Source organism: Triticum dicoccoides, chromosome 3B (assembly GCF_002162155.2).
Source record: "Triticum dicoccoides isolate Atlit2015 ecotype Zavitan chromosome 3B, WEW_v2.0, whole genome shotgun sequence".
In the NCBI taxonomy this organism is placed as follows: Eukaryota; Viridiplantae; Streptophyta; class Magnoliopsida; order Poales; family Poaceae; genus Triticum; species Triticum dicoccoides.
This window is the reverse complement of record NC_041385.1, coordinates 765,859,490-765,875,829: the sequence shown is the minus strand read 5'-3', so window position 1 is coordinate 765,875,829 and position 16,340 is coordinate 765,859,490. Positions and strand designations below refer to the sequence as shown.

At 50.7% G+C, this 16,340-nt stretch overlaps 1 protein-coding gene across 2 annotated transcripts; it reads left to right on the top strand.

The window, feature by feature from the left end:
- The first annotated feature begins 5,890 nt into the window (after positions 1-5,890).
- LOC119278373 (probable esterase PIR7A) lies at positions 5,891-9,575 on the top strand. 2 transcript variants are annotated; one of them, XM_037559729.1, is made up of 3 exons: positions 5,891-6,316; positions 6,428-6,565; positions 9,064-9,575. In XM_037559729.1, exons 1-3 carry the CDS (start codon positions 5,945-5,947, stop codon positions 9,349-9,351), a joined length of 798 nt encoding a protein of 265 aa, XP_037415626.1. In that variant the 5' UTR covers positions 5,891-5,944; the 3' UTR covers positions 9,352-9,575. The 2 variants fall into 2 exon arrangements, with proteins under 2 accessions (XP_037415626.1, XP_037415625.1); XM_037559728.1 differs by lacking the exon at positions 9,064-9,575 and adding an exon at positions 6,664-7,167 and having other exon boundaries at positions 5,894-6,316.
- The last annotated feature ends 6,765 nt before the right edge of the window (positions 9,576-16,340 follow it).

The following is a 16,340-nucleotide window of genomic DNA, read 5'->3' as shown; positions in this document are numbered from 1 at the left end:
GCTTAGGTTTAGACCGGCGTGCTGGCCTCTCTGTTTTGCCTAGGTGGGGCTGCGACGTGTTGATCTTCCGAGGCCGGGCATGACCCCGGAAAGTGTGTCCGGCCAAATGGGATCGAGCGTGTTGGGCTATGTGGTGCACCCCTGCAGGGAAGTTTAATCTATTCGAATAGCCGTGATCTTCGGTAACAGGACGACTTGGAGTTGTACCTTGACCTTATGACAACTAGAACCGGATACTTAATAAAACACACCCTTCCAAGTGCCAGATACAACCGGTGGTCGCTCTACCTCAGGGATATGAGGAGGGGATCGCCGGGTAGGATTACGCTATGAGATGTTACTTGGAGATGTTACTTGGAGATGCTACTTGGAGGACTTCAATCTACTCTCTTCTACATGCTGCAAGACAGAGGCTGCCAGAAGCGTAGTCGTCGACAGGACTAGCTATCCCCCTCTTATTCTGGCATTCTGCAGTTCAGTCCACCGATATGGCCTCCTTACACACATACCCATGCATATGTAGTGTAGTTCCTTGCTTGCGAGTACTTTGGATGAGTACTCACGGTTGCTTTCTCCCCCCTTTTTCCCCTTCCTCTCTTCCTGGTTGTCGCAACCAGATGCTGGAGTCCAGGAGCCAGACGCCACCGTCGACGACGACCCCTACTACACCGGAGGTGCCTACTACTACGTGCTGCCCGCTGACGACGACCTGGAGTAGTTAGGAGGATCCCAGGCAGGAGGCCTGCGCCTCTTTCGATCTGTATCCCAGTTTGTGCTAGCCTTCTTAAGGCAAACTTGTTTAACTTATGTCTGTACTCAGATATTGTTGCTTCCGCTGACTCGTCTATAATCGAGCACTTGTATTCGAGCCCTCGAGGCCCCTGGCTTGTATTATGATGCTTGTATGACTTATTTTATTTGTAGAGTTGTGTTGTGATATATTCCCGTGAGTCCCTGATCTGATCGTACACATTTGCGTGCATGATTAGTGTACGATTAAATCGGGGGCGTCACACCGAGGAGGCCGGCCCAGTCGGCGGGGTTGCAGGGCGCGACGATGGCGAAGGCAGCCCAGAAGCCAGAGGCGACCGGGCCAGGACGTCGATCGGCCGTGCATGAGCACGGAAACCGAGGCCATGCAGGGGCGCCATGTGCTCCTCATGCACAACAGAAGGTGCCGAGGATGAAGGCGATGGCGACGAAGAGGAAGATGACGCTTCCAGAATCTCCAAACGAGCCCCACGACCAGTGCCTGCACCATGGTTAGGCAACAATAGAGGAGAATATGCAACATCATCAAATTGGTCAGAAGCAACAGAGGATGAATGCATGACAGGTGGCTCGGTAGTGGACACAGGGAGGTTGGCAAAGGGAAAAACATGCTCATCAAACACAACATCCCGAGAGATGTAGACACGATTAGTGGGAACATGAAGACATTTGTATCCTTTATGAAGAGACCTATAACCAAGAAAAACACACTTCTTGGAACGAAACTCGAGCTTACGCTTGTTATATGGACGGAGATGGGGCCAACAAGCACACCCAAACACCTTGAGAAAGGTGTAGTCCGGTTGTTCATTAAGGAGAACTTCAGTGGGAGTCTTCATATTCAAAACACGAGTGGGAGTACGATTGATGAGAAAACATGCAGTGGTGAAAGCATCACTCCAAAAACGAAACGGAACAGATGCATGGGCCAAAAGAGTCAGACCAGCTTCAACAATGTGACGATGCTTACGTTCTACTGAACCATTCTGCTGATGTGTATGTGGACATGCTAAACGGTGAGTGATCCCAAGCGACTGAAAGAAGGAGTTGAGGTTGCGATACTCGCCACCCCAGTCCGACTGAACATGAACAATTTTGTGCTTGAGAAGGCGTTCAACATGTTTTTGGAACTGAACAAAAATGTCAAACACATCAGATTTACGTTTGATAAGATAAAGCCAGGTAAAGCGGCTGTAAGCATCAACAAAACTGATATAATAATTATGACCACTAACAGAAGTCTGAGCAGGACCCCATACATCTGAAAACACAAGTTCTAAAGGATGTTTCACCTCACGACTGGACTCCGAAAAAGGAAGTTGATGACTCTTCCCCTGCTGACAAGCATCACACACTGCTACATCTTTATTACTAGACACACTAGGAAGCTCATGACGACGCAAAACATGCCGGACAATAGGTGTGGCCGGGTGACCAAGACGAGCATGCCACTGTGACGGAGATACCCGAACTCCACTGAAGACGCGAGCGACGCCAGGATGCTCCAGACGATAGAGACCTTGGCAGAGCCGCCCACTAAGAAGAATGTCCCTCGTGCCCCGATCCTTAATAAAAAGATCAAAAGGATGAAATTCACAAAGCATATTATTATCACGAGTGAGTTTAGGAACTGAAAGAAGATTACGTGTCACAGATGGAACTCGAAGAACATTGCGAAGTTGAAGACTCCTATTGGCATGTCTAGTGAGAAGTGATGCTTGACCAATATGAGAGATGTGCATACCTGCTCCATTGGCGGTGTGGATCTTGTCGGAGCCATGGTAGGGTTCACGAGTGTGAAGCTTCCCCATCTCACTGGTCAGGTGCTCTGTCGCCCCAGAGTCCATGTACCAGTGGGGATCAATGGAGTAGGACTGAGTGTGTCCCTGTGGCTTCTGTGGCGGCGGACGATCAGCCATGGCGACCTGACGAGCAAAGTTGCGTGTATCCTTCCCGTCATTGCCAAGACCAAGAAAACCCCGCTGGAAGCGCTTGTGACACTTCGAGGCCCAGTGCCCATCGCGACCACAAAGCTGGCACACACGTGGACCGCCAGCCCCTGGTAGCGTCGCAGTAGGAGGAGGGGCCGAGGCGGGTGGTGGTGACTGCCCCGAAGGAGCCCTGGATGAAGCAGAGGAGCGACCACCTTTGGTGGCGGCGTTTGCCGAGAGGGCGCCGTTGCCCCTGGATCGGCGCGTCTCGACTCGTTGCTCAGTAAGCAGGAGGCGTGAAAAGACCTCGTGTGCTGGCATGGGCGTGGAGTTGCCCCTCTCATTGATGATCTCGACTAGGGCGTCATACTCCTCATCAAGACCATTGACGATAAACGAGTTGAACTCGGAGTCGGTGAGGGGCTGTCCAATGGAGGCCAGCGTGTCGGCGAGACTCTTGACTTTGTTGTAGAACTCAGTGGCGGTGGAGTCAAGCTTCTGACACTCCCCAAGTTGGCGACGGAGCCCAGATACACGAGCCTGCGACTGTGCCGCAAACGAGCGCTCAAGAATAGTCCATGCCTCGTGGGACGTCTTGGCGAAGACAACAAGCCCAGCAACGGCCGGAGAGAGCGACCCCTGGATGGAGGAGAGGTTCGCCTGATCCTGCCCTGTCTAGACACGGTGAGCCGGATTATAGACCGGACCATGCACGCTGTCAACCAGCGCAGGAGGGCAAGGGAGAGAGCCATCGACATAGCCAAGCAGGTAGTGACTCCCAAGAAGCGGAAGAACCTGCGCACGCCAGAAGATGTAATTGTCCGACGACAACTTGATGGTGATGAGATGGCCGAAGTGAAACGGCGGCGGCGGCTGCGATCCCATCGAGGAGACTGGCTGAGGTGAGAACACCGTGGAGACAGTCGGAGGGGCAGCCGGCGCGGTGACAGAGGGCGCGATGTCCGCGGTTGACGCCGCGAAGCCTGCCAGCGCGACGTCCTCCGCCACCAGCGGCGCAGTGGCCGAGGGCGCGACAGCCACGGTTGACGGGGCGGCGGTGGTGTGGGCCACAAGCGCCTGCCCGGGCGAAGTAGCAGCCGGCGGGAGCGCGAAGAGGGAGCCGACGCTCCGTGTCCCGATCGGCGCCTGAAGGGAGGCGGCATCCAGCGGCCTCGAGAGAAGTGCCGCGAGGGAGGCCGGCAGAAAACCGGTGGCGGTGGAGCCGGACGCAGCGGCGGACGTCATAGCAGTCGGGCGACGGCGGCGGCGGCGGCGGCGGCGGCGGTTTAGGGTTTTTAGGCGGAAGCGGACGTAACCTAGCGTGATACCATGTAAGACAATAGGCTTTGGGGGGAACCGGCACAACCCTCTAGGGGTGGCCTATCACATATATATATAATGAGGTGGTATACAATGTTACAATATACACATGTAAATACAGTCTAACACCATCTGAGTATTATAGCAGCAATTTCACAGTTTCGGCGTGAAATAAGAGCTACCAAGGAGATTACACAACCACCACTGGGTGACACCAAGGCAAAAATGTGTAAGGACACCACAACCACGGACCTAACAACCACACTCTCCTTTTTTTTGCGGGGAACAACCACACTCTCCTCTCCTAATAAATGTCGCCTTCAACAACACAACACGATTAAAAAATTATTAAAAAGCACCGCCAAACCATAATTAAAATCGAAGCTAACAGATATAAAACCAAAACGAAACTACCGATCATAATAACATGCTAGATAAAAAGAGAGTAAATCTCATTAGTGAAGAACTGTGCAAAGAAGCGTGCATTAGCCTCTAACAGAATAAGAAAGCCAACCTGCATAATAGAAGGGCGGAGCTGGGAGTCGTCCATGTCCAAACAACAACAAATATCTCGAGCATGGGAAAACACACAAGCCACTCGTATCACGCCATCTAAAGTGAATTCACGACCACCGAGGCCTTGAACTAGCTAAGTCAACACCTCTATCACCTTTGTGTTGGGACTAAAAAAGTCCCTAAAAATCCTAGCAAACCAAACAGGAAGGGACTTTTTGCTAAAAGTCCTTAGAAGCACTTCCTTGAGAGTCTTTTTCAAAAAGTTCTAGGAACTAGAAAAAGTCGTAGGACTAGAGAACCAAACACCACCTAAAGCAGACACCCAAATGATACAATTCCCCTTCCTGAGGCCACCGGCAAAACCATGACTCGCCAACGTACTACTATATCATGGTGCAATGTAAGAAACATGCATGCGACACTAAGATGTCTTTGTCGCTCTGTATGAAGAGCTGGAGTAGGGTTTTCATCATTAACCATGTAGAGGAGCATATGACTATAATAACACCTTTAGAAAGGAACACAACACAGCTACAAGCATCACTGCCAGCAAAATCGTCCAACACTGATTATGACTTTTACTTATCTCCCACACCCTCAACAATTTAACATCGATGATGCAAAAAGGAGTTAGGTTGGGGCATGGGATCGGTGGTTGGTCTCCTATGTGCCCAAAATATTTTAAAGGGATATGAACAAATTTTTTGTGAGGTACACGAGTTGGAATCAGAGCTGCGAGCGATATCGATCCCTCATCTGGAAAAACGACAATTCACGAAGGTTTGTTATGATTGGCATGTTATGAGTGGCTCGAGGAGGAAGATGAATCATGTGCCTTTGGATGTCGATCTAATGGTCAGAAAAGAAAGTGATAGATTGAAACGTTTTTTCAGGCATCTAACCACTCTTTTCCCCCCTCTATTCCTTCGTTTTGATGGACTCTTAATGCGTAAGGCAAATTATTCTTTTCCATGGTTCCAGTAACTAAAACAAATCAACCAATAAAGTCACACATTCATATTCGTTGCATTTGAGTTGAAAATGCTTCAGATTCTGAAAACCACTTGCTTAAACTTGCAAAATATTCTTCGGTAAAACATAGAAGAAGGCAACAACCCCCTATCAATGAAATGATACGCTCCCTGAGCGTATTCCCGAAAAAGAAGAGGACAACAACATTATCATCAATGTGTCAATCTAATAATACAATATTTTTAGAGGGACATGAACAAAATTGTAAGGTGGGCATGGGTGGGAATAAGGGCTGCGACTGATGTCGACTCGTCACCTGAAAAAGTGATAATTAACTCAGGTTGGTTACAGGAACATGAAGTCATGATTTGTATGTTAAGATTCCCTCGCCAAAGATATCTGCAAGCTGCAGGCAGGAGCTGAGGTGAGATCCTATGGAGGGGAGCGGCGGCGGCAAGCACTTCATCCTCGTCCACGGCCTCTGCCACGGCGCGTGGTGCTGGTACAAGCTGGTGCCGATGCTCCGCGCCGCCGGGCACCGTGTTACGGCGCTCGACATGGCCGCGTCCGGCGCGCACCCGGCGCGCATGGACGAGGTGGCGTCCTTCGAGGACTACTCGCGGCCGCTGCTCGACGCCGTGGCCGCGGCACCGGCTGGCGAGAGGCTGGTCCTGGTCGGGCACAGCCTCGGCGGGCTCAACCTCGCGCTCGCCATGGAGGGATTCCCGCGCAAGGTCGCCGCGGCCGTGTTCCTCGCCGCGTGCATGGCGTGCGCCGGCAGGCACATGGGCGTCACCATCGAGGAGGTAGGCAGACCCTCCCAGAATCAAGCTTAAGGCCCTCGATGAGCTCACATGGCCATTTTTCCAGAGCTCAGATGTGAACAATCATGGCTAATTTCTCGCGACTGTTGATAGTTCTGCAGAAGAACCCCAGCCGATTTTTTCATGGACAGCAAGAGCATGGTTCTGAACACAGACCAAGGCCCTCGGCCTGCAGTCGCGCTTGGCCCCAAATTGTTGGCAGCGAAATTGTACGATCGAAGCTCAGTCGAGGTAACATCAACATAACAAAGAAAATAATTGCTTTTGAGTTTTGATGTCAACCAACCAACAGCCTTACTAGTACTATCATACTCGCAACATGGACGCAGGACCTGACGCTGGCTATGTTGCTGGTGAGACCGGGCTGCCAGTTCGTGGACGACCCGACGATGAGGGACGAGGCTCTACTCACAGACGCCAACTACGGGTCGGTGAAGAAGGTGTACGTGGTGCTCAAGGACGATGCTTCCACCTCCGAGGAGATGCAGCGCTGGATGGTCGACCTGAGCCCCGGCACAAAAGCCGAGGAGCTCGCCGGAGCCGACCACATGGCCATGTGCTCAAAGCCCAGGGAACTCGGCGATGTTCTTCTCAGGATTGCCGACAAGTATGACTGAGAATGGTTGTGCACATCCAGCCGTACAACAAGCACGCCAGACCAAATTCCAAAAGTCTGTTAAAAAGGAAAAACAATTCCAAAATCTAGTACACCCTTCGATCCGAATAAATGGACGCGACATTGTATAGAGGCTGCGTCCATTAATTCAAATCGAAGGGAGTAAAGAAATTTGTACCGACTGATGACAAATGGCAGACCGAAGCAATTAGGCTAAGTACCTTTAAGGAGTTCACGGTTAAATTATTAGTGGTAGGTTAAATCGATTGCTGTTTGAAGACCTGATCATCCCGTTGCTATTTTCCCCGAATTTACCATATATAAATCATCATTAAACTATTTCTCATTAAATCATCATTAAAAATAAAAAACTCTGGAGTTATTGCATTGGATTATGTCCAAACGTCTAAAAATCTGGCAGATTCTTTCACTAAGGGTCTATTACGTAATGTGATAGATAATGCATCGAGGAAAATGGGTATGAGACCCATAATATGAGTTGTTCACAGTGGTAACCTATTTTTTGTGACCGGAGATCCCGTGAATTAGATGTGGAAGACAAGCTGTTGGTCAACTGGGAGGAGAGTATCCTTACTATTAAAAATACCACTCCATGAAAATGCAATACTCTCCTAATCTGCATGGCAGGTTGATGTATATCTTAATGTGTTCTAAGTGGCTCTTTGAAGCAGAGATGTTGTCCTGCAGAACATCTTTTGAAGAACACACCTATATGAGTCTGATTGTCAAATGTCGCAATCTATGAGAGTAGGGTTCTCTCTAGTAAACTCATGAAAGGTCACGGAGTATGACGCATAAGCTCCACTCACGGGGAAGACCCACGGTAGCCACGTGTCGGTCAAGGCTTTATGTGAAGTTAGATTCGCAGAAAACTTGCAGTTCAAGGCCCAGTCCACTGTTCAAGTTGCTTACTAGTGTAACATAGAGTTCTAGGTGGAAGTTCAACTTAACAGTCTCCACTGCAGTACCGGTATATAAAACAGTGTTTTGGAACCATAGGCAAATTTTGTATGCCTCTGGGATCTGGTAGGGGATTGCTGGAATTTTGTCCATTTTGGGCCTAAGGCTCCTTCCCCACTTGTATGAGCATGAGAGGAAGAGGGACATCCACGCGCACTCCTCCTCCACCGCCCGCCTCGCCACGCCACGCCTCGTCACGCCGCGCCGCGGGTTGCGGGAATGAGCCGAGCCGATGTCTAAATTTTTGCCACGCACTACGGGTATACGAAAGGTCAATTGGGAGATGGAATTTTTTTTTGCTGTAGTGGAGATTAAATGTGAACGCTGCACCCTTCGGCTGCTGTCTGTTCGTTTCATCTCCCTCGGTCCCTTCAGCTCCCGACGCTGCCCTCTCGCCTCCTTCTCTTGCGCCTATAAAAGGGAGGTCGCTCCTCTCAGCAAGACGCACCAGAACTACTTCTTCCTCTCGCCATCGATTCCTGAGCACTGCGTTGCTGCTACGATCTTCTCCATCCCGGCTTGCGATGTGCACCGCAGGTCGGGACAGTAGGCCTCCGAAACCGCACTCTTTGAGTCCTGTACGGGAGAAGAGTGATAATGTTTTTGGGGAGCGCTCAGCGTGACTACTTCCCGGACGATCCGGTCGCCGACGACTACTTCCCGGACGACGACTTCTTCCCCGACGTCCACGACCTCCTCGACGACATGGCAGGCGAGGACACCGACCCCAAGTCCAGCGCTTCTGCTGCTGATCTGCCGTACGTGTTCTTCTCCTTTCTGTTAGAAGTACTGTTACAGTTCTTGGCTCTAGTTTCTGTTCTACGTATGTTAGGCTCTATGTCGTATAAGCAACTTCATCTAGTGACTATTCTAGATGTGTTTACCTCAAGTTCATATATGCGGACGATGTTTACCTTCTCTCTGTCAGATTGCATGACTTGCTTTATATTTGCTATTTTAGTCATGTTTTATCTACTATTTCTGTTAATAAAATCATTCGGTAAATTGCTCATATTTCCAACAGCTCAGTCGAGGTAACATCAACATAACAAAGAAAATAACTGCTTTTGAGTTTTGATGTCAACCAACCAACAGCCTTTCTAGTACTATCATACTCGCAACATGGACGCAGGACCTGATGCTGGCCACGTTGCTGGTGAGGCCGGGCTGCCAGTTCGTGGACGATCCGTTGATGAGGGACGAGGCTCTGCTCACCGACGCCAACTACGGGTCGGTGAAGAAGGTGTACGTGGTGCTCAAGGACGATGCTTCATCCTCCGAGGAGATGCAGCGCTGGATGGTCGACCTGAGCCCTGGCACAGAAGCCGAGGAGCTGGCCGGAGCCGACCACATGGCCATGTGCTCAAAGCCCAGGGAACTCTGTGATGTTTTGCTCAGGATCGCCAGCAAGCATGACTGAGAATGATTGTGCATATCCAGCCATACAACAAGCATGCCAGACTGTTAGAAAAAAGAATTCCAAAATCTAGTACACCCTTCGATCCGAATTAATGGACACGGCATTGTATAGAGATTGCGTCCATTAATTTAATTTAGATCGGAGGGAGTAAAGAATCGACTGATCGACAAATGCCAGACTAAAGCATCAGGAATTCAGGATAAGAGTAACTCTAGCAGATCCCCCGTCCCACCAGCCCGCAAAACGTGTTTGCAGTTTGCGGAAAAACGTTTTTGCGGGTCGGCACGGAATATACCTTTTTACAGGTCGGCTTTGCGGGATCTGCTCTTGCGCCCGCTGCTACCGCATCCCACCGGTCCGCAAAATATGAATACCACACCAATTACCAATACCAACACAATACAACAATCATCCACATTACAAATAATTATTCAAATCGTCGAATATAAATACAAATAATTCAATACAAAACTTGTCCCAAATATAAATACAAATACAAATGAATGGCAAAATGAGTTTGCTACTGTTCAACCCTTTGCCAATGGTGCTCAATGAGAGCATCTCCAGCCGTTGCCCCCCAGGGGACGTCTAAAATCGCCGTCTGGGGGTGACCCGGCGCAAAAAGTGGGTCTGGGGCGAGTTGGCCCCCAGCCGCCGCCCCCAGGGGCGGCCCTAGGCGTGAATTTTTTTTAGACAAACTTGGGCTGAAACACGCCACTTTTCGGCAAACATGGGCTTTTATATTCGCAAATTTGGGCTAAAACACGCCATTACATACAAAAACTAGTCAAAAAAACTTGCTGAAGGCCGAGAAGTCGCTGTCGGCGCCGCCATCGTCGGTCTTCTCCTCCTTGACTCGGGCGCCCCTGCTGGACCCCTCCCCGGCTGGTGGTGGCGGCGGCGGCGCGTCGTCGTCGTCGTTGTCGTCGATGATGACGACGCGGCCTTCGTCGCGGCCTCGGCGGCGCTGCGCGAAGCGCTCTAGAGCGGCGCGCTGGCGCTCCCTCGCCATCTTCAGGGAGTCTTGGCGTGCCTATTCAAGGGTCGCGTCGTCGTCGAGCTTGACCCCGCCGTGCTCCGCCTTCACCGGCGCCAGCAGCCCCGGCTCCGTCTTCACCGGAGCCAACCCCGGCTCCGTCTTCACCGGCGTGAGACCCGGCTCCGTCTTCGGCTTGACGAAGCGCGGGGGAGGAGCCGACGAAGAGGCGCGTCGGCCGCCCTCGCTGATGACGATGCCGGCGCTGCGTGTGCGCCGGCCGAGCAGCGTCTCTGCCGCGGGCTCGGCCTTGACGCCGAGCATCGATGGAGTGCCGGAGGAATGGGAGGAAGAACGCGGCGAGGAAGAGGAGGAGAAGGAGCCGAACCTCCTCGGCGCCCATTGCCCGTCGCGTCAGCGGTGCGTCGGGGCGGCCGTCCTCGCCGGGTGATACGCCAACGATGGGTTGTTGCCGCCCTCGAGGTGCGCCAGCACGCCGTCGAGGGTGCGGCCGGGGACGCCCCACCAGAGGTGGCACCCCTCGCTGTTCTTGGTGCCGCCGACCATCGGCGCCCCGTTGGTGGATGCCAGCCGTTGCTGCTGGCGGCGCTCGAAGTACGCCGCCCACGCCGCGTTGTTGTCGGTGGCGTACTGGGGAAGGGAGCGCTCGGCGTCGGTGAGAGAGGCGCGCACGATCTCGACCTCGTCGGCGAAGTAGGATGGCTTGGTGACGGCGTCGGGCAATGGGGGAATGGGCACTCCCCCATTGCTAAGCCTCCAGCCCGTCGGCCCGACACGCATGTCTGACGGAGCCGGGATGTTCGCCTGGAACAGGAGCCAGGACTCCTGTTCGCGGAGCGAACGGCGGCCGAAGCCGTTGGCCGCTGCCTCGTCTCCGAGGAAACGCTCGGCCATCAGGGAGAGGGAGTGGCTGGGGAGAAGAGATCGGCGGGAGAGGGATCGGCGGGAGAGGGAGGGCTGGGGTGGCACTCCAACGCTGGCGAGCGAGACCATATATAGCCGAGGAAGGGGAGGCGTCGGCGCGCGTCGGCGCGCTGCCCGTGAGAGGAGTCAATGGAAAAGCTGACCGGCGGCAGCCTTGCCGTTGATTCCCCACGGGAAACCGAGGCGTCGGGAAGACGAGGGGGGCGGTGTCGGTGACGCGGCTGCCCCACGACGCGGCTGCCACGCGGCGCTTTCACGCCAAAAACGATTCGCCCGGCGCCCCCGAGCGCCCCAGCGCACCGGGTTTGGGTTGGGTCTGCCGGCGCCAATTTCGGCCCGAGCCGGCGAAAAATGGGCCCTTGGGGGCGCGACTGGGCCGAGTTTTTGGCGCCGGCGGCCGAAAAGTCGCCTGGGGGGCCTTGTTGGGGGCGCGACTGGAGATGCTCTGAGATCCTCCTGAAGCTGAAAGTGCGTGTTTGCATTTTCAATCTCCTTGTATGTTTGAATAAAAGTTCTAATGTGGTTAGGGTCTCTAGCAGGTTTGACACGGCTGCCTACATTGTCATAGAAGAATTCCAAGTTCATGCCTCTCTCATCTTCGAGAATCATGTTGTGAAGAATAACACAACATGTCGTGATGTTCTTCAAGGTCCGCTTGTCTCAAAAACGAGCAGGACCACGAACAATGGCAAACCTAGATTGCAAAACCCGAAATGCTCTTTCATTGTCTTTTCGGGCTGCCTCTTGCACTCTTGCAAACTCACATTGTTTTTTAGTTTTTGGTTCTTTGATGCTCTTGACAAATGTGCACCAAGGAGGGTATATATCATCAGCAAGATAGTACCCTTTTGTGTATCCATGCCCATTGATTGTGTAGTTGCAAACAGGAGCATCACCACTAGCAAGTCTAGCAAACAAATGAGACCGTTGCAACATATTGATATCATTGAGAGTGCCCGACATACCAAAGAAGCAATGCCAAATCCATAAATCCTCGGATGCTACGGCCTCTAGCACAATTGTGGCATCACGAGACTTGCCATAATACATTCCTTGCCATGCCTTTGGGCAATTTTTCCATGTCTAATGCATACAATCAATGCTACCTAGCATGCCAGGCCACCCTCTCCTCTCATTAGATGCCATCAATTTCTTTGTGTCATCCTCGTTCGGTGCCCGAAGATATTCGGGACCAAAGACACGGACGATCACTTTGGCAAATCTACGCACCGACTCAGTTGTTGTATCTTCACCAATGCGAACATACTCATCGGCATAATCAGCCGGAACCCCGTACGCAATCACCCGCATAGCTGCCGAGATTTTTTGATATGCACTAAATCCCTTCAAGCCTGCATCATTTCTTCGTTGCATAAAATACCGACAATTGGCCTCACAAGCTTGAACAAGTCTAACAAAGAGGGATCGGCGCATTCGGTACCTTCTCCGGAAGAGGTGAGGTGGATACGTTGGATTATCCGTGAAGTAGTCTTGCATCAACATCTCGTTCCCGAGATGGCGATTCCGAGGGATGCAAAGACGCCCGACGATCGATCCTCGCCGCCTCTTGCGGTTCTCGTCTTCGTGCTCCTTGACGGCAAGAGCCATCACTAGTGTTTGTTGCCGGAAGTTTGAGAGCATCATCTCAACATCCGAGTCGTTCGAATCGTCTGAATCGGAGAGCAGAAACTTCTCGCACGGGGTCAATTCCATCTACATGAACGAGGAGCACACACCGCGTCAACTAACCGGGCTCAAATTCCATCGACACGAAGCAAAATAACACTAACCGGCGGCGACGAGGGGCGTCTCGAGGGCGGTTGTTCCCCGGCAGCGACATCGACGAGGGGCGGCTCTTCTCGCCGGATCCACACGGGCGGTGCGGCCTAGCGGTGGTGAAGGGTGCAAAAGGCCCCACCGGCGCGATTCCGCGGGCTGATTTGGCCGGAACCGGTGGCGGCGGACGGGCGGAAGCTGTGGCGGGCGGCGGCGGAAGGAGGAGGTGAAAGGAGCGCGGGCTGAAATGTCCCTCCCGCCAAATGCTTCACTGCGATACGGGGCACCGCAGGGGCGAGGGGGAAACCCGCGAATACGCTGGTTGGGGCCGAGTTTTTGCCGCGCCCCTCAAAAAAAATTTGCGGGCCGGCTGCGTTTGCGGGGTCTGTTCGGGCGTGATTTTCCGCGCCGACCTGCATTTTGGCGTTTATTTTGCGGGTCGGTGGCTTTTGCGGGGTCTGCTAGAGTTGCTCTAAGTACCTTCAAGGAGTTCACGGTTAAACTGTTTTTCTAGCATAACACGGTTAAACTGTTAGTGGTAGGTTAAATCGATTGTTGTTTGAAGACCCGATCGTCCCGTTGCTATTTTCCATGACTTTACCACATATAAATCATCATTAAATTATTTCTCATGCCTTTTGCATATAACATCATTTGAACTATATCTACACATCATATATTGATTCAAACCTCGTTTATTCACACTCAACGTGTGGCACGGGGGAACCCTTGCAGCCACGTCGCCGGGAGGCCTTCCCTACGCCAGCTCCTGCATCGCCGCCGCCGGAGGGCTTGGCAGCAAAGCCGTGCTGGCCTCGGGATGGCGGTGGCGGGGTGGACTTGTTCTTGCTTGGCGGTGCGTGCCCCTCCCCAACCCATCCCTTGAGATCTCATAGTGGCACGGCTCAGGGGCTACCTTCGGCGGATGTGCCCATCAGCGAGTGCGCAACATTCTCGACCGTCGTCCTCCTCGCGTACCATGCACGCCCTTGAATTCCTCCTCCCCGGTCCCATTTGGTCAGGGGTGAAGGGCTCGAGCGGTGGGCGCCTTCGAGCTGCAGCAGCGTGCCTAGCCGGGCTTGGGATGCTGGCCTCATCCAGATATGCAAAGTGTCTCATGAATCCTATGTAGCACTCTGTTTAGGCACCACTATAGACGCACGCTAGTGGAAAATTCAGACTCCCTGGGAACGCCTTAATCTTATTGGTTTCGACACTTTAGTTTGCAACCCTTGTTATTTACTTTCATTGCAATATTTACTTTTATGCTCGCTACACCGTTTTCATCATATTACTACTGCTTTGGATTACTCTCAACTTGCAGGCACCGCGTTTAAACCACTCAAGACGCAAAAGATTAATTCATGTGCTCCTTGTGGGATCGATACTCTTACTTCAAAAGGCTACAAGTAAGAGAAAGGCGTTTTGGAGGCCGATCTCCATGGTGGCCGTTATCTCAATCGAGGGTTGTCACTTTAGGATCGGTGCCTTCAGAGTTTTCAAGCGCTATACCCAGATATTTACGAGAAATACACCTGTGCCATTCTTTCCTGTTCTCGATTTGTACGTGGGCCTTCTTTGAGGCTGATGCTTGCGAACATGATGTGCTTTCTGGGCGCATTTGGAGAACGTTCCGCTTACATTTGTTTTTTTTTATTTTAGAATCTCCGCTTGCATTTGTTGTTCGCCGCACCACATGTCATCGCCTAACTACATTTTTTTAAATCTTCAGCGCCTAATAACACACCATACGCTGGTAAAAAATAGCACACAATATGTTGTTTCTATTTTTTTAGTTCGATCTGTTTCTACTATTTTTTATAGGGGAAAATGTGTTGTTTCTATTTCTCGTAGCACACCACACGTGTATATGTGCACAAGTCAAAAAGGGAAAAAATTGTGCATCTATAAATTTCATTCCCACATATATCTTTTGTAGAAAAAATATTTCACTAGTTATTCTTCAAATTTTGAAGAATTGCTCACATATATTACGAGGATAAAAGTATTGAGTATATACGAAGTTATTCTTCCAATTTTGAAGAATTGTCACATATATTGCTAAAATACACAGTGAACACATTGTACACAGTTAACAATTTCTTGATACATGCTATACATTATTTTCAGTACACAGTTAACAATTATTAAGAATGTGATGAACATTTTTTCGATAAAGGGTGCATTTTATTGATTCAAGATGAAGTATCAAGTGAATACAAACATAATGAGTACACACCCGGCTTCTGCATAGCTAGAATGTACACATCCAACACCAACACACACAAAGCCCGCCGGCAAATAGCAAAGTCATATAAGACCAAAGCTATCCCTAAGTGAGAGGAATTTTTTTGACAAACTACAACAATGATTATATCCGCACCAACCATTTCATGACAATACAAGGACAAGGATGTCCATGTTCTTCAACAACATCGCCTTTAGGAAGGAAGCGACGCCCAAACGTCGACGTCACCGGATCCGACCATCGAAGGCCATATTTTAAGTTTTCACCTTGAAAAACTAGTTTGAGCATATCCGGGCAATGCCTTCAAAAAGGTTACGATACAAGTACACTGCCATTGCCAGGTATAACCATCTCAGGTCAGGCCTAGGTTTTCACCCCAGAGCTCGAGACCGGGCACTTGGGCACCACAAAAAACAGAAAGGAAACAAAATGGGAAAATTTAATAAAAAAATGGACATTTTGTTGTAACGGTTGTTAGTACATTACGGGCGAACATTTTTTGGTTGTTGAAACACATGAACAGTTTTTCACAGAGAAGAACATTATTGAAAAATGCATCAAGATTTTGTTACACAAATGAACAAATTATTTCTTAAATACATGAAATTTTCCTTTGAACAATGTGATTTTTTTTTGCAAGAGTTGAACTAATAGTATAACCGGTTTGAGAACAAGTGGTTCATTTTTTAAAAAAAGATTCACATGTTCCATTCAACTAATTCAGGGCATAAATCCAATGTTCATCCGGCAGTAATGAATAACTTAATTGGTCTACTCAAGTAATTCTGGGCATAAATCCTAACGTTTGGAAAGCGATTAAATGGCACATCACTAGATGGTGTGGTTGTTGCGTATGTTCTAGCGTCTCACACATAGCAAGACTGACACATAAATCCTGCCCATGTTCGTGAACTCCATGCACTGTGTGGACAAGGTGGGTGAGACGATGGAACGTGTGAACAGCTTGGCAGGGCAGCGTCATTAACATCGGACAGCACTGTGCATAATTTAAGAATACAGTGTGGTGTAAAAAGGTGCCAGATT